The 17567-nt window shown below is 37.6% G+C and overlaps 3 protein-coding genes across 5 annotated transcripts; all 3 read left to right on the top strand.

Annotated features, from left to right (window-relative positions):
* The first annotated feature begins 279 nt into the window (after positions 1 to 279).
* ITPK4 (inositol 1,3,4-trisphosphate 5/6-kinase 4) lies at positions 280 to 7498 on the top strand. Of its 3 annotated transcripts, XM_089043185.1 has the most exons (13): positions 284 to 924; positions 1177 to 1212; positions 1563 to 1761; positions 2581 to 2675; positions 3277 to 3345; positions 3763 to 3965; positions 4509 to 4662; positions 5822 to 5935; positions 6151 to 6213; positions 6406 to 6551; positions 6652 to 6808; positions 6904 to 6996; positions 7189 to 7328. In XM_089043185.1, the coding sequence occupies exons 1-12, from the start codon at positions 742 to 744 to the stop codon at positions 6988 to 6990; spliced, it is 1506 nt and encodes a 501-aa protein (XP_088899311.1). In that variant the 5' UTR covers positions 284 to 741; the 3' UTR covers positions 6991 to 6996; positions 7189 to 7328. The 3 variants fall into 3 exon arrangements, with proteins under 3 accessions (XP_008243074.2, XP_088899311.1, XP_008243077.2); XM_008244852.2 differs by lacking the exon at positions 6904 to 6996 and having other exon boundaries at positions 280 to 924; positions 7189 to 7498; XM_008244855.2 differs by lacking the exons at positions 3277 to 3345; positions 6904 to 6996 and having other exon boundaries at positions 308 to 924; positions 7189 to 7498.
* A 716-nt stretch (positions 7499 to 8214) lies between these two features.
* On the top strand, positions 8215 to 13759 carry LARP6B (RNA-binding protein). Its single transcript, XM_008244851.2, is given in 11 exon segments — positions 8215 to 8973; positions 10086 to 10167; positions 10495 to 10589; positions 10768 to 10839; positions 11122 to 11201; positions 11318 to 11417; positions 12131 to 12178; positions 12292 to 12360; positions 12709 to 12855; positions 13090 to 13123; positions 13126 to 13759. Coding segments are annotated over 11 exon segments (1419 nt in total). The 5' UTR covers positions 8215 to 8499; the 3' UTR covers positions 13344 to 13759.
* A 242-nt stretch (positions 13760 to 14001) lies between these two features.
* On the top strand, positions 14002 to 17276 carry OEP37 (chloroplast outer envelope protein 37). The gene is made up of 6 exons (XM_008244850.2): positions 14002 to 14597; positions 14989 to 15078; positions 15616 to 15786; positions 16035 to 16129; positions 16610 to 16730; positions 17000 to 17276. The coding sequence occupies exons 1-6, from the start codon at positions 14181 to 14183 to the stop codon at positions 17129 to 17131; spliced, it is 1026 nt and encodes a 341-aa protein (XP_008243072.2). The 5' UTR covers positions 14002 to 14180; the 3' UTR covers positions 17132 to 17276.
* Positions 17277 to 17567: the final 291 nt, after the last annotated feature.

Genomic DNA, 17567 nt, shown 5'->3' on the forward strand with positions numbered 1-17567 from the left:
TTTTTCCTTCTTTCTTTGCAAATTGCAATTAATAATGATGAGGTTGGTTGGTTCTTCTCATGAAATCCCATGATGGGCAAGTGGGCCATGGCCAAGGCATATGAGAAGAGCGCAACTGGATATTTCTTGAGAATATATATGGGCCAGAACCAGCTGAAGGGTGCATTCCAGGGACCCGACCCAACCCATTTGTCTAATGTCCTAACGACCCAAACCCTTCTGAAATCAATTTACCAAAACGATTTCTCTTTTTATATATACAGTAATGAGTGTCTGGAAGGAGACGAAACAAATTTCGAGCCCTCAAGAATTTTTTTATAAAAAACACGAAAAGAGAAGCGATACAGAAAAGAGGCATCAGGTCAGGAGGAAGAAGAACGTACGTTAAAGATACGACAGAGAGACGAGAAGCGGTGATCAAATGAGGCATACTGCAGTTGCAGTGCAACAGACAGTGTGCCAAGTAGAATAGAATGCAGATGATGTGATAGGATAGGATCGGATCCTTCATATTGGTATGGGCATTTGGACCCCATTTCCATAACTAACCAATTCTTGTAAGTATAAATTTATTTGAAAATAAGACAGGAGAAAGCAGAAAACGCTTACGCACTCCGCTTTTGGTTCCATTCCCTCGCTCGCTCGCACGCACCGCATCACATTCTTTCTCTTTCTCTTTCTTTCTCCGCATTTCCTTACTTTCTTCTTCCATTAGTAGTAGATTTAGAGAGAGAGAGAGAGATGGCGGGAGTGGGTGGTGTTGTAGGAGGAGTGATACTGGACGAGTCTGTACTTTTGGCCTCACAACAACTCCAGCATCCCGATTCTTCTTCTTCTTCTTCTCATAGCAGCAGCAATTGTGCCTCCTTCCAACCAGACGCCCACTTTTTGCTCAGTAAGCTCCGCCATTCCAACATCCCTACGGTACGCTACTACTTCTACTTGTACTTTCTCTTGTTCCAATTCTGCCTAATTCTTCAACATTTCACATCAGTTTCTTCTCATCACTTCGCTAGCTTCTTCTTCTTCCGCTTTTTCTATGTATTCGAAAATAATTCTCTTATGTGCTGGGCATCTTACATTTCCCAAGGAAAAGTTCAATTATGTTGTAAGCAAAATGGAAATTGTTCGTCTTTTGATATATATATATATATATATATTGGCTTCTCTTTGCAGGGCATTTCTTATGGACCAGGTCTTGAAGCTCATAAGGTAGCTTCTCATTTTCCTGCACATTATTCTTTTCTTAATGAAAGAAAGAATTACATTACCTAACAACCTTCAATTTTCTAACACTATAGTTAGATGTTCATTAGAGCGCTTACCAATTTGACTATCGCACTCTACTGTTTTTACTGATTCATTTAGCTGTGTATAGTATAATTCTCATTTCTTTTCAACTTAGCGCTTTTAAATGTTTTTATAATTCATTTGTGCTTTTGCTGGTAAAAACAACAAAAATTTCCTTTTGATACCACATTAAATAAATTATAAAAAGAAAGCAAAATGCTGTAGTAGTTTACCCAAACTTTATCCTTAACTGCTAAGTCTGCTTGTTATAGGTTAGTATTCTTAAAGAGGTGGCGACGCAGTATTCAATCCATTGCTTCATCTTGGATGCGTCCTCTATAGATGATAGTACACGAGAGGTCAAGCTTGCTTGGAGTAACATTGGAGGCTGTATTTTGTATCTGGTTTCTAACAAGAAGAGAGACATCTATCCTAAATTAAGCAAATGCGGTTGGCTGATCACCATTCTAAGTGAGTATCAGAATTCATGTTTTCCCCAACAATGAGAGTCAGGACTTTTTGTTCTGCACTAGCAGCACTATGGCATGAAAACCAGGTCTACTAATTTAGGTCTGTCATGCGTCATAACAAATTTGACTTGATCAAGTGGTATCAAACACCATTTTCTTGTTTTGGTTCTTGTTAAACCTGATATTGGTACCTCTGAAAAAAGAATGATTACAATTCTCCAGGTGCATTTGATGTTATGGACAAAGGTTCAGATATTTAGGATTACTTTTTTTGTTTATTTATTTCTTAGTATGTATAAATCGGTTCATAGGGAATGACCTTGTGATAAATGGAAATTGTACAAGGAGTTTTTGCAAGTTCTCTCAATTGAATGGAATATCTCCTCAGGAAGAATCGGTGATATCATACAGTGCCCCTTTCATGTGCATATCACATAAAATTCTCTTTGTAGGCATAAATAAACTAGTGAAAGCCAAAAAATTTAATGGAATCAAGTTCTCTATGGAGTTGGGACATTTCTATATATTGAAGTAGAAAAATTGACTTGAGAAGCTGTTTAAGGAGCTTAAATGGGGCCTTCTGATAATATATTCCATATTACACCCATGTGTGCATACACAAGTGAGTATTTCAGTACTAGGTATTCTCTTTTAATGTATGGCAAGGGAAAACTTGCATTAGAACACTGTCATTATAAAATTCTTAGTGAGGGTGTTGGGGCTTGTATATATAAGAATGTTTTATATCTAAAGTTGTCTGCAACATTGTGAGTCAATGTTGTCCTGTTGTTTGCTCAAGTACAAATTATTTTGCTTTCAGATGTTGAAGGTAGCAGTGCATGTGAGAATTCAAGCATGGTTTATATCAACAAACTACAGGAGTTGCCTTTGACTATTTGCCACATAAATAGAAAGGTTTTAAAGAGTAACTGCTGTCCATATTTTACTATTCCTACTGTCTACATGGGTGGTTGTATAGATATGTGCTTTCAACATATGCATCTTGAATGTGCCCTACTTTGTTTATATGCTTTCTAGAGGTGGAATGGCACCAAGTATGGCCATGGCCCCTCCAAAGTTTTGACAAAGCAACAAGTTTTATTAGTCATTTGGATAGAAGCTAGCTGATAGCAGCCCACATGGGCTTGTATGGCCACTACACTGCACACTCATAGCAACTAAGAAGAGGCGGACATTCATTTTGTTAATAGAAAGAATTAAAGCATCTATAAAGTATTAAACGAACCTCCATTTTAATTTTGATCTATACATGCTTTTTTCCAAAGTTTTTTGTTTAACAATTTTTTTGTGGCTCATCTATGGCCCCTGCCACTGGAATTTTCTGGTTCCACCATTGCTCTCAATATACTGCACACTCAAAAAATGGTTTCATCCTGGAAGTTTTCTTATTTTCTGTACAACCTCTTCAGCTTATCGGCCTATGCATAGGAAAAAGGAGAGGTTTTCTTATATATTGCTTGTAAGTTTGAATATTTATGTTTCACATGGAAAACAGGCAATTGGGAACAGTGTTGTGACTGTCGGTTATATTATGAAGCCTTCTCGTGAAGAAGATTTTGCTAAGGTGAGCCGTCTGTATAATTGAAGGCGATCAGTGGTAGTAACTAAGAAAGTATTTAAGAAAAGGAAGTAGTGTAACTTGTACGAGGGCCTTGTGACACCATAGACTTGTGTTATGTAAACATGCCTCATCAAAATGTTATTGATACTTGGTTTAGTGCAAATTTCTGAACTGTACTCATCTGAAGGGCTTTGACTGTTCTCTTGGCTTTTGGCACTTGTGAAGTACCATGACAGATTAAATTATTTAATTGGAGATGTCTAGTAACTTTTGTCCTGAGAAAATCTCAGTTTGGTCTGATTTGTTGTGGCTAGCATTCCAAGTGATCGTTTATTGTTTATTCATAAAAAAATATCAGGTAAATTTGACATGTATATATGATTGCATTTTGAAACTTACAAGTCATCTTGAATTTTTCAGAGGGGTGCATTCCCTATGTATCCTACTCAAGATGGGCTGATGTTTGTTCCCCTCACATTTGAGCTCCCTCTATCACCTCAGTTACAAGAAGTTGATGTAGTACTCCACAAAGCAACTGATGAAATTATATCGATTGATTTGAATAGTTCTTTACAGTCCTCTAACACCATAACTTACAGCAGGGGGATGCAGGAATTGCAAAGGTAACTTACGAAGTTTATGAATCTGATTTTTTTCCCCATAGAGTAGTTGGCTTGATACCAAAAAATATAATTCGTCTTAACATTTGCTGGTCTTTTCATATATCTTCTATTGGCAATTATTCCACTATACACGGCATTTGAGATGAATTTACACTTTGTGGTGCTTCCATCTTAGCCCGTGAAATGTTTCCACCCATAAGGAACTGAAACACACCTGAGAACTAGAAACCCAATGTGCTCTTTGGGTTCCTAGTGACACATTGAACTGAATTGGAACATTTTCTTGAATCATAAGATATGATTTATTGGTACTGAAGTTGAAATGTGACACACACATGTGTGCTTTAATGATTTGTAAATGCAAAGGTTTATAGTTTATGCGCTTCTGTAATTTTCTTTTCTTTCTATTAAGCAATATATCTGTGCAGCTCCAATTTAGTTTTAAGCCTTTTTTTCACCATATTATACAGTCCTTATTTCTTTTATTTTTGTATTAAGTTAATCCATTTGGTTGTTTCTAAGACCCTTCTTTCTCTTACACAGATACATGGAACATCACTTGGACCTCTGTGTGATTGACCCACTTAACTATATTTATCCTGTACTGGATCGATTGAAAATTCAACACATTCTACTTGGGTTGGAGGATCTCAAAACCAGAGGTTGCCGTGCAATTAGGGGGGCCAATTTTCTCAAGGTGTTTTTTTTCTTTTCCTCATAATGGTTTCACAATTTGAAAGAAAAAACTTTGATGCTGATACTTTGTCAGTGAACTTTTTGGTAATATGCAGCATAAATAGTCATGGATATATCCTGTCGGCATAGTCTACTAAGTAAGTAGCTATGTTAAGGACGTGATTGATCTTTCTATGCATACGACAATAAGAGTTGTTTGTATGTGTTGCATCAATAGCTTAGTTTTAAATGTGTCTGCCTGTTATTCTATTATAAAAATGCCTAGATGCTAAGGTAGGGATGTGATCCTTTTGGCAGCACACATCTGTTTTGTATTTTTTAACTTATTTGCAAGCGCAAAAGTGTTTTGAGCGGGTAACCATTCATAACTACTTAAGTAACCGCCTTAGAGTTTGTTTAATGTTGATGGTATACTATTTCTTAAAAGGTTAAATTTTGAGAACGCTTGTCAACTATTGCTTTAATATTCCAATACAAACCTTCACATGTGGGGCTCTCTCCACCATCAGAGCCTAATACGTGGAATTTAACCTAAATTGGGAGGTTGTAGTGGTAAGCATTTGAACTTATGATCTCCTGATCTAATACCATTTAAATTCCGTTGGTTCATCACCATTCCGAAAACTTGACAGGGTAAGATATGGATCAACTATTGTTTTCATATTCTAACAGAATCAATCTTTTTCTTCTAACTCACAACTGCTTTTTTTCTTTTTCTTTTTTGGGTTTCTTTTTTAAGTATTTGCAAATGCAAATATGGATGGGTGGTTACTGCTCATAATTACGAAGTTGACGTAAGAGTTAAATCTTGTCAAAACCACCTATACGTTCAAAGAAAATTACTTGAAAAAAGAAAAAAAAAAAAGAAAGAGAGAGAACTATCTATATACATGCGCATAGTAAGTGGGATTAGATATTTCCGTATCATTATTTCTTCATCAATTTAATGATAGTGTTCTCTTGTATTAGAATTGGCTAGTCAATTGGGATCCTGTATTATGTAGGAGTTTCACTATTTGCAGTTATTGCGTTAATTTATGAGATTCACAATATATATGGCATAGGTTGGGCAGTATAACAAAGTTGTTGGTTTCTTCTTAGATGCAGTTATATGTGATTTTTTGTTATTCTCATTTTATTTAAAATTTAAATATGCACAGGTTGATGATTTTAACCAGGCTGGTTTGATTCAAAGCCTATCTGAAGCTAAATTAGCTCTTCCAAGTATAGTAAAACCTCAAGTTGCTTGTGGTGTAGCCGATTCTCACAGTATGGTAATTCTTTCTTTATTTTTAAAATATAAGGATATCAGTCACCATCTCTGAAAGGTGTTTATATATTTGTTAAATGAATTGCATTGAACTGTTGTGGAGCCAGTATAGTGGAATGAGATTATGGAAGCATACATTATCAAGTTGATTTCTTCATCTAAAGTCACCGCCTCTGCTGTTATGTTTAAATTTGAAAAAACTCAACCCTTACTTTACAGGCAATTGTTTTTAGAGTTGAAGATTTCAAGGATTTAACTGTTCTTCTTCCAGCAATTATACAGGTGAGAAAGATTTAATTTTAAGATGAATTTGGTGTAGCATCTTACCTAACATATTTGATATAGGAATTGTATTTACTCCAACCTAATGCAACGTTATGTATTAAAAGAATAGGTGTCAACGTCCAGGTATGGTTTGCCAAGCGTGTCCATGCATGCTAATTTACAGGTCTGAAAATCAGAAATTATTTGCAGGAATATGTGGATCATTCATCAACACTCTACAAATTTTACGTCTTGGGTGAAAAAGTTTATCATGCAGTTAAGAACTCTACTCCAAATGCAGATACCTTGATGAAATTATCTGGAAGTAATGAGCTCAAACCCTTGGTCTTTGACAGGTAGCATGCTCTCTTCCCCTTCTGCTATACCTTTCCTTTTGTTCTTGATTTGTTAATGCATATATTCAATGACCCATGTCGTGGTGATTTTCCTTCACAGCTTAAAATCTCTACCGACTACCAAGGGAAACCCAAATTCTGGAGATGGTAATAGCTCAAAGGCCACTGATCACTGCATTGATCTCGAGCTGGTTACTAGTGCAGCTAATTGGCTTATGAGAAAGCTTGAACTGACTATCTTTGGCTTTGATGTTGTTGTAAGTAACCAAGTTAAGTTTGCTCAATTATATATTATAGCAACCCACAATTTCACCAAATTAAGCTGTAAGCCTATGTTGATGCGTTGATTGAGGATTATGCTTGGGAAAAGGAAAAACAAAATAGAACAATGAGGACAACTGTATGGTTCGTAACCACCAGAACTTCCTTATCAATTTGAAGCAAGGTAGTGTGATATTACTTGTTTGCTCCGTGACACCCATTTAGACATCTTTGCTTCTGTCTCCTACAAGTTATTTGCTTCATACACTATGCATTAGAGCAAAAATGAACATCCCTGTGTTGGATTGTGCTGACGTGTGTGGCCATGATATTTTGTCCACATTTTGACCCAATTTTTCTTGTCATGTGGATGCAGATTCAGGAAGGCACTGGTGACCATGTCATTGTTGATGTGAACTACCTTCCCTCATTCAAGGAAGTTCCCAATGAAGTTGCCATCCCTGCGTTTTGGGATGCTATTAAGAAGAAATTTGAATTGAAAAGGACGACATGAGCAACTGCTAGTGTTTTGGCTTGTACCTTCAAGTAGTTGGTTTGTTAACATGAAGTTTGATAATGACAACGGATTTACAGAGGCAAGAGTTCGTGTAATAGAATTGTATTTTATTACTTAAATTGCACTCTTATCTCAAGAACCCTAAGCAATGAAACCTTCTTTTTGGTCATTTTCATATCTTTGGATCGCAAGAATCATGTTAAAGAAAAGGAGTTAGAAGTTAGGAAATCTTTACTTTGAAAAACATGAGGCGATAGGGATAGGCACTACTATACCGGCCTCTCAAAACTACAACAAGTAGAATCGAATATTTGTTTAAAAATTAAAATGAAAATAATAATAAAAAGGTTGTAAACCTTGTGAGTAGGAATTTTAAACGGCTCAAGTATGAAGACGATCAAGGAAACGTTTGAGGAGGAGGGGGTTGCGATGGAAATGCATTTCGGGTCTTTTTATTTTACTAATGGAAAAATATATAATTTTTTTAATAAAAAAGAAGGTGTTGGATGTCAAAAGAATACAATTTAAGCCTCATTAATTCACGGGGTTACATTATAGGATCTATTATGGCAATTGAAAATAGGTGAATAATTTCCAAGGGTTTGTTTTTTGCCAACGATTAAGTTCTATGCTTAAGTTGTCAAACAATGAAAATATCAATTTCTCTTCTTTAATTTTTAACTTTTAACTAAATTTCGAATTATTTCCTTCCATTCAAACGGACAGTAGCAAAAAGAGACCCTTGTTTTTAGCCCAATAGATAACAAAAGACTTGGGGTGACTGTATCTGTACTGTTTTTAGCGTACGTTGACCAATGGACAACGAGACTGACTAAGTGAGAGCGGGCACGACGGGTGAAGAACAAAGGCCCAGTCCAGTCCAGTCCAGCTGCTGGAGAAGTAGGGCAGAAAGAAGAGTGAGAGAAGTGAGAACGATGAGAAGAGTCAAAGCATTAGTAGGGGTCCCCACATTACGAAAATCCAAATGGACCAATCGATGAGGAATGAGAATCAAAAGTATAAATAGGCGAGGATCGGAAGCAGCCTGAAACCCGAGAAGTCCTCTCCACTGTCCTCTCCGCCCCTCACAGGGCTCTCTCCCTCGTTTTTCTATTCCAACAAGTTCCTCTTTCTTCCCCCACCCCGAAACCCCCTACAAACAAGATTAAAATGGCTCAAGGGGAATCCCCACCGTCCGATTCTACATCAGATCCATCTCTGTCCCGGAACGTCTCGTTTAGCCGGCTGAACGCCCAGGCTCCCGAGTTCGTCCCAACCAATCGCAGTGGCAGCACACCCACATCTGGGCCCACACCCGCACCGGGGCCAGCAGCGCCTCCGGTGTCTGTGGGTCAGGTCCACGTCTACTCTCCGCCTTCGGTCCCTTTCCATGTGCCGATCCAGGTCGTCCCTCCTCCTCCTCCTCCTCATGTGGTGCCGGTACCGGTCCATCATCATCACTTGCCAGTCCAGTACCATCATCACCACCAGTATCATTACTCTGGATTTGGAGACCAAGAGGCGGCCGTGCAGCACAAGCAGCAGCAGCAGCTGGGAGAGCAAGCTCAGGTGGATCATGCTTCTTCCTCCTCCTCGAAGACTCACAAGCTTTCCGATGAAGCTACTTCCAAGATTTTGAATCAGGTTCGCGTTTACTTTTTTTTATTCTCTTTTACTACCTTTTTCTTCATAGCTCATAATCTGCCTTATGCTGTTTTAGTCTTTTCCAAATATTCAATCTTCACCAAATCACGTTTCGGATAATATTAGCTTCTTTTGGATTTCGGTCCATCACTCCAGATCCTGATCTTTGAACACCTCGAACCATAAACACACACGTGTCTCATTCTGATTCTATAGGTTGGCAGTTTATTGTGCTTGTGAATTGTGCCTAATCTTTTTTCGGATATAATTAGCGATTCCAAATTCCAATGGTGCAGTTGAGATTCAATAAGTTGGAAGGAAGAGCAGCGTGTCCTGTATTCCTATGCATACAATTCAAGTCTCCAAAAGGACCTGAGAAAAATTAAACACTAATTAAGTTTACCCAAATTCAAATTGGAACCTCCTCTGCATTCTCTAAACATCTACTGCTCCTTTACCTCCGTAGAAGGTGGTCAAATGATCCTCCTCCTAAAGTTATCATAGGTGACAATTCTCTACCCCAAGTGTAAGATCAAGCAAAGAACACCATCTTAAGCAGTGCTTTGGTTCTTCAGGTAGCTCTTCATTCTCCATTAGAACCTAGATCATACCTGAGCAACAAGACTTTTAAAGATCTACAACAGATAAAAAAGGGATTTTAAAGATCTAAGTGTCCGAAAGAGCAGAAGATGGAACAACGGACCTATACAAAACCTTGAGGAGAAGGTTTCTTACATAGATAAAGAGGAAACATTAGTTAAAGCTTCTGGAATAGTGGTTGTCAGAACACCGGCAGACCTAGTGGGCAAGATAGAATCAGTGTGATGAGGTTGACTTGTGCTTCTCTTCAAATAAGAAGCTTAAATAGACTAAATCATCACATAACATAAAATGCATTAGAAATTGAATAAGTCAGTCCTCATCAAAAGGAAGTATTAAACAAAGCAATACCATTCATTTAGTCCATTATGGTTCAGATAATGCAAGTTGATCCAAAAAAAAGACATTTGAGAATGAAAATGTGCAGTCGAGTCACCAGCTATTGTTATTAATTGTGAAGATCACTTCATGAACTTGGCCTGATTTCTTTTTGTTGGCCTAACATTTTGTAGGTGGAGTATTATTTCAGTGACCTAAACTTGGCTACTACTGATCATCTTATGAGGTTCATAAACAAAGACCCTGAAGGATTTGGTAAGCTATTTTTCTTTTACCTTTCCCATCTTTGATTAGGAAAGCAGCACATACCAATCTTTTTCTTTTACTTTTCTTTTGATTTTCTTTTATAATTTCGTATGGTTTTATATGTATCATAGAGTTGGATTCACTGTCTGTGTGCCCATAATATACTTGATCAGCTTACCTTCAAGTTAAAGGGAAAATAGCTTACTCTAAGACGGGCATGTGTGCCTGCTGAAACACTAAGTAATTTATACGATTTTTGTATTCTAATTGTTATTTTGGAAGTCCTTTATTGATTTTTTTATCGTTATTAACTATTTAATATTCATTCTGATATAGTGCCAATATCTGTTGTTGCATCTTTCAAGAAGATTAAGGCCCTCGTAAATAGTCAATCTCAGCTTGCAACTGTATTGCGGAACTCTTCAAAACTTGTGAGTTTATATGTTTGAGCTCGTGCTTAATATGCTATTGTTGTCCTTAAGGAATCCTCTTGTTGACTCTTTTTGTTTTTTGTTTCCCCTCTAAAAATGGAACTTTTTTTTTACTCACCTGTGTATCTTTTTTCATTTAGTCTATATTTTTAATCTTTAATGATGTCATATTCTGCAGGTAGTTCATGAAGATGGAAAGAAAGTTAGACGCCAGCATCCCCTGACTCAGTCAGATATGGAAGAGTTGCAAGTACGTTTTACTTGTATTCAGTCCCATTTACATGTTTTCAGGACAAAAGCTTTGGTTTGGTGCCTTGTCTATTGTGTCATTTTGTGCCTTTATGCCAAAAAATTTGTGAATGGGTCTTTTAAAAAGTTTCATTTTAAGTATAACAGGTAAATTTTATTTTTATGGTTATACTTCTGTAGTAAGACTCATTTTAAATCCTTGCTTAAATTGATAATTGTTGATGTTTCATGAAAACTACATACTTGTTTCCTCTTATCATATAATGTGCATTCTGATCTGTAGTCTCGCATAGTTGTCGCTGAAAATTTGCCTGAGGATCATTGCCACCAAAACCTCATGAAGGTTTTCTCTGCTGCTGGGAGGTACCAAAATCACATTGTGTTGTAGAAACTTTTTTTATTCGAATGCTTTATTTTCTGAGTAAAATATGTTTTATCAATCCTAGAAGTCTATATAACGTTGAGTTGTTCTTTGACAGTGTGAAGACAATCCGTACCTGCCAGCCGCAAACCTCCAACAGTGGTGCTTCCTCGGCATCCAGATCTACAAAAGCAGATAGCACGCTTTTCAGTAACAAGGTATACATAAAAACACATGCACTTGCTTGGAGCAGGTTATGGTTTGTTATGGGTTGTGCTGTTCTTTGGCTTTCATTGTTTTCAGCAACTATGACCATTTTTCTTCTGTGAAGTAAAGTTTGCTTATTTCCAACCCCAAATGGTGATGGAGGGTGGGAAATGGGTCAATATTAGGATAGGTGAAAGGTTTGATCCCTTCCAATGTAACAAAAAGAAAATCGTTCATTCTAGATTGCTTCAGGTATAAAAAGATAATAGGGTATGCCTCCCAAAAGACTGGTTTCTGACTCAAATTTTATTAGGTTACAATATTTAGTATGAGGGGGCTAACCTTTTGAGAAGTTGTCTCACAGAAAGATGCTTTTACAACATTATGCCTCAAATTTTAAAGTAATCTGGAAAATTGCAGATTAACCAAACCAAAGTGTATTGGTCTGATGATGCAATCATTTTGGCTTTGGGCCTGGCCTATAAAGGACCTTCCTTGCATCAATTTTATATTGTAACTTAACACTAATATTGCAGTGGCTGTAGCGACATTCTTTCACCCCAAAATAAAAAGGATGTTACGTTTTAAGAAATCATACTCGGCGAAATAGATCAACATTAATGCAAATTTCACTGATGTTTATGGTTAATAGTTTTGTTATCATTATTACTCATACAGTTAAAGATGGACAGAAGTATCTGATATCTGGACTCTTTTTCTGTAGTTGCATGCATTTGTGGAATATGAATCCCCTGAGCTGGCAGAGAAAGCTGTAAGTGTTAGCTGTGATTTGACATCAATATGGCTTTCGCCAAGCTCATTACCCAGAATAAATGTCCATTTCTTTCTTTGGTAAGACAGATAACTGTGCATTTCTATCTTCAGGTTGCAGAGCTTAATGATGAGGCCAACTGGAGGAGTGGCCTTAAAGTCCGTTTAATGCTTAGACGAGCGGTATATGCCCAAAACTATGGTTCTTTGTTAGGTAGTTCAATTCAGTTCCTGAAATTATAGTTTAACACGAACTGTGGGCTTATGAAATTATAGTTAAATTCAGTTCCTGAAATTCAGTTGGCTTATGAAACTAAGATTTTGAACTGTATAATTGAAATGTATACTTTCCCAAATGAGCTAATGTTATAGAATAAATGTTGACATAAATTACTTTCTTGTTATTTTAGTTAATCAGATGATTGTGGTGTATGTGATTGGTCCCATGCTGCTTGACTGAATGATCTTTCAGCATAGTAACTTAGTTGATTTGGACCAGTCCATTGATGTTTCTGTTAGTTCCATTCTCAGTCAAAACCTGCTCAAGTGCGGGGGAAAAAGGGGCAAGATGGGGAAGTGCAATTAGACGAAGAGGATGCTTCTTCACCCGAACAGCAGGCCAATGAAAAACAATCAGTAGATTCTTCCCAGCAGTCTGATGCCTATTCACATGAACATGTAAGCACTCAGAGACTCATTTAAATGCGTATGTCTTTTGTTTTGGACAATTAGATTTTCATTGATAAATTTTCACAGATGCTAATTGGACAAACTTTTTCTGTAAAGTTTTTTTTTTAAATTTTTTGGTCAAGGCTTTTTCCATAAACTTAACGGTAGCATATGCCTATAGCTTTACATCTGAAATCATTACTTCCTGAAGATATAGGCATGTTGTGGTTTTTTTCTTTGCAGGGAGAGGAGCATGGCAATGACAAGGAGGTCGGGCAGAGAAAGGGCGTAATCGAGGCCGTGGGAAGGGGCGTGGGCGAGGTCAATACCATCATAATAATAATCGTGGAAATCATGTGGGGCCTCCTCCTCACAATTCAGTTGGTAGTATTGAGCAGCCAGGAGTAGCCAAGCAGCCTCCTGGGCCGCGTATGCCGGATGGCACGAGGGGATTTGCAATGGGTCGGGGGAAGCCAGTTGCTGTTAATATTGCATAAGGATTAAGGACGGGATTTGAGAGGTTTTTTCGTTTTGTACTTGTGGCTGCAAGTACATGTTGGGGATGGGAAATTATGCCTTCTCGTGCGGTGTTTGATGGCAAGGTTTTACAAGGGCTGTCAATCCAGTGTAGTTTAAGGGTCAACTTTCCATTATATGTCGATTAAATTTTCTGATTGTGTTTTGTACTGAGAGAAGGATGATTAGGAACAAATGTGATTTTGCCCTCTTTATAAAGATATAGGGGAAAAAAAAAGGAAGTGAAAGCCATAAACGCCAATGGTTAAATGTGAGTGAAAGGGATATTGAAATTGAACTTTTGTTGACATTCATCACTCTTCCTCTCTCCTTCGACCAGAAAAATTACATGTATTGAATTATAAGAGGGTGAGATCATCAGTCGGCTTTGTTGTTACACTCACAGTGTCATGCCCTCAGTCCAAGAAAGAACTATGTTATTCAGTTTTAAAATATATTTTATATATATGATCTGCAATTTTGCATCCTCCTCGCTTATGATTTTAAATTGAAAAAACAAATCTTTGGTTGGTAAAAAGCATCAATGAAAAAATAATAAGAATAAAAGACAAGGGTCCAGGTTCGAAACCGGAATGATGCATCAAAGTGAAATAAGAAAGACTTGAATAAAATACCTGAAAAGAGTGAAGGTGAATGGCCACTGGCCAGTCATCTACATTTCCGCCTAATAAAAAGAATCATAGAAGAAACACAGGTGACATGCGCACTCTTCTCTCTCTCTCTTTGAGGTTCGGAGTTTAGAGTCAGAGGTGGGAGAAGGAAGTAGTCAGTGAGTGAGTGAGTGAGTGAATTTAGTAATGGCGGAGCCAATAATGGTACCCAGCCTTCCGGGGAATCCAAACCCTAATTACCAGGGCCTACCAACTGCAAGTGTTGATCTTCCTCCTCCTCCTCCGCCTCCACCAGCCATAGGAGGTTCGTGGAGCCCCATCATATTCAGCTTCCCGAAAAGGCCTTCGATTCGACTCACTTCCGAGTTCGACAGCGACTCGTCCGTTTTCTTCCATAAGGTCTCGTGCAAGCTGTTTGACAGCCTGGCCAAACTGAAGCTCTCCTTCCACAACAACCACAAGGGCGAGCTCTCTCCGCCCCACTTGGCACTTGTCTCCAAGCACCTCTCCATTAACTACGACTTTGAAGATCAATCTACCCTCCTCAGCGGCTCCGTCGATGTTGGTCCTCGATTGCAACTCCGTGCTACCCATGATCTCAAGGTTACCTATCTCTCTATCTATCTATTTTTCATTTGTCTCTTCTTACCTTTCTTATTAATTTTGCCACTTTAACTCAACTCTTCAAGTCTCTTCTCTTTCACATGCAAATTTGTACTCTAATGTAATCTTACACTATATTATCAGTAGGAGCTTGCTTCTGCTGGCCTGGCCCGGCCCCATGAGTTGTTGAGCAATGTGTAACTAATGTCATTTCATTTCTATTAATAAAAGAAATTAATATCTTCGTGTCTATGTCTATGTTTATGTTTTACCCAAGCTTCTTGACATGAGATTGACCCCTTTTTCCCTGATGCATGTGATGATATATACCTTTGGTGATTTTTTTTTATGTGCTTCTGTATTGCCTCTCTGAATGTCATAATGTTTTTAGGCACAACAAGGAGAGGCATCTGTGGTTGCGAAGGTCGCTGAACCTGGCTATGCATTTGAACTCTCTTCTCCTGTACCTTCTGTTGGTTTCGTAAGTACAATATATCACACTATACCATGTTTTGACACCCCCACGTGTGGACTTTCATCTGGCATTCCATTTACATATTGTTTTTGTGTATAATCTTAGCATGTAACTCTAACCAGACGCAAATAAGACATGTCCTTGGAGTTCTACTGCTGTCAGGACTCAATGGTGTTGCAAACTTGTTTCTGTTTTAAAGCGTGCTTCAGCATTCATAACGTGGATTGTTACATTCTGATACTCAACAATAACATACTTCAAAAATCATTATTTGGATTGCTGAGTTAGTGTAGTTTTTATCTGATGCCATAGCACTGCTTTACAATTTACAAGTAATGCCACTATGTACGAATTACCTAACAGAAAAAAAATAAAAAAAATGAATCCATTTTTAGTAATTTATTATCTTCCTGTTTCTGCTGCCAGAGTATCCCTTATTTTTCCCCTTGTTTAATTTTTACTGGGGGAAACAGAATTGGAGGATCTGGTTGCACCATATTACATGATAAGTTTTACTACGTTAATTTCTTTCTGGTGCTGCAGCCAAAAGCTACCCTTAAATTCCCCCTTGGCGAAGTTTCTTTGGAGGAAAAAGAAGAAGAGGAGACGAAGAGAATGTTGTCGATCAATGGCATTGTGAAAGGCCAAATTTTGAATGGGTCGTGCACTGCTCATTATGCGGATGAGGATTTGAAGTTGAGGTACTCATACAAGGTAAGCATTATATTACTCTGGTTTTTCTTTTTGGATGCTTTTCAATTAAACAAGCTGGATGACTGGGTCCCAATTAAAAATGTAGAAAATATGTATGGCTGGGTTGTGTAAAGGTGTAGTCCAGATCATGTTCCCTACGAAAATATTCGTCATCTCTTAATAGCTGAATGACTTCATTTTTCATCATTTTTCATCATGTTGGTGTTTCATCTTTGTGAGTTTTGCTGAGATGTTTGGGTTTTTCACAGGATGAGGAGATGTCTTTTATCCCGACCTTTTCTCTGCCTTCGAATGCATTGTCATTTGCTTTTAAGCGTCGGTTTGGTCCTTCAGACAAGTTGAGGTTAGAAATCTTTTCTTCTTCCTAATTCAATTTTTTTTCCTTTTTTGTTGGATTCATACTTGACTTGCTTGCTGACAGATGTAAACATGTCCCTGGCAATCATGTTTTTCTAGTTTTTAGGATAACAGGACCGTATATAAATGTTAGGTCAAGAGAATGAGGTGCTTGGTTTTTAAGTGCTTATAAATCCATTCAGGTTGAGTTGGCCAATCTCTATATCATATTTCACTGTGTGAGTAACTGTGTTGTCTGCTTAATATCATCAATTCATGCAAAGCATTTGTAAAACTGAAAGTAAATCTTGTCTCCAGTATTTATTCATATAAATAGTCTCCAATAATTTATTGGTCTAGCATGAATTTTTCTTGAGCTTGAGAGGAGCACTTTTGAGTTTGCCAATTACTATATCATGTTTCAGTCATCTGTGTCCAGACTGTTGGAAAAGTTTTTATACTTCATTTTGATTTTTTTCATCTCCAGCTACTGGTACAATTTTGATTCCGACTACTGGAGTGCAGTATACAAGCACACATATGGCAAGGACTTGAAACTTAAAGCTGGTTATGATTCAGAGGTGCGCCTTGGCTGGGCATCTCTTTGGGTAAGTGCTTATATGAGAAAAGTATTTTAAAGCTTTCTTGTTAAAGAAGGCTTGGAATTGGCACAAAGGAGGCATTGGTGCTCTTGAAAAGGGAATTTGGAAGGAAAACCTAAGGGTATATGTGGGGTCAAACAAGTATTTCACATACACCCACACTAGTATTGACATAATGCTTTGTTAAGTACATTTGTAAGAAAATTGAGGTTCATAAAAATTAGCTTTTTATGAAGAAATGATAGTATAGTATAGTGATCGTGATCCTGTTTCAGGTTGGAGATGAAGGTGGCAAAGCAAGGACAGCCCCAATGAAGATGAAGGTTCAATTCATGCTCCAAGTGCCACAAGATGACATTCGATCATCAACTTTGATGTTCCGGGTTAAAAAGAGATGGGACATATAGTCTCTGGTTGGTTGTGGGATCATGGGATCATGCTATCCTTTTATACACTTTCAACTCGGGTTCTAATGCTTATTGCTGTATAATGGCATCAATTGTTTTGTATTTGACCAGTTGAAAAAATACTTTGATATTTAGCAGGTGACAAGCAAGCAGTCCAAACGGAAACCTATTAAACCACACAAAGAAGTTATTTCTCTGAAATGAAACAAAAATAAAGAAAATGTGGTCCTCCCTCCTCCTGAATAATGCGGCAAAAGCATTAACACAGTTTTTGTTTTGTTTTTGTTCCAGATTAGCACAAATTCCACCGCTCCTTCCTTGCCTCTAAGCTAGTTGGTTGTGGCTACTAATTTTTTCCCAGAAGAAAAATATGCCTTGGATTTAGTCTGCATTTGATTTACGTACGAATAAAATTTGAGAGGTGAGAAGTGTGGTT

This window comes from Prunus mume, linkage group LG8, assembly GCF_029339155.1.
Source record: "Prunus mume cultivar Tortuosa linkage group LG8, ASM2933915v1, whole genome shotgun sequence".
Taxonomy (NCBI): domain Eukaryota; kingdom Viridiplantae; phylum Streptophyta; class Magnoliopsida; order Rosales; family Rosaceae; genus Prunus; species Prunus mume.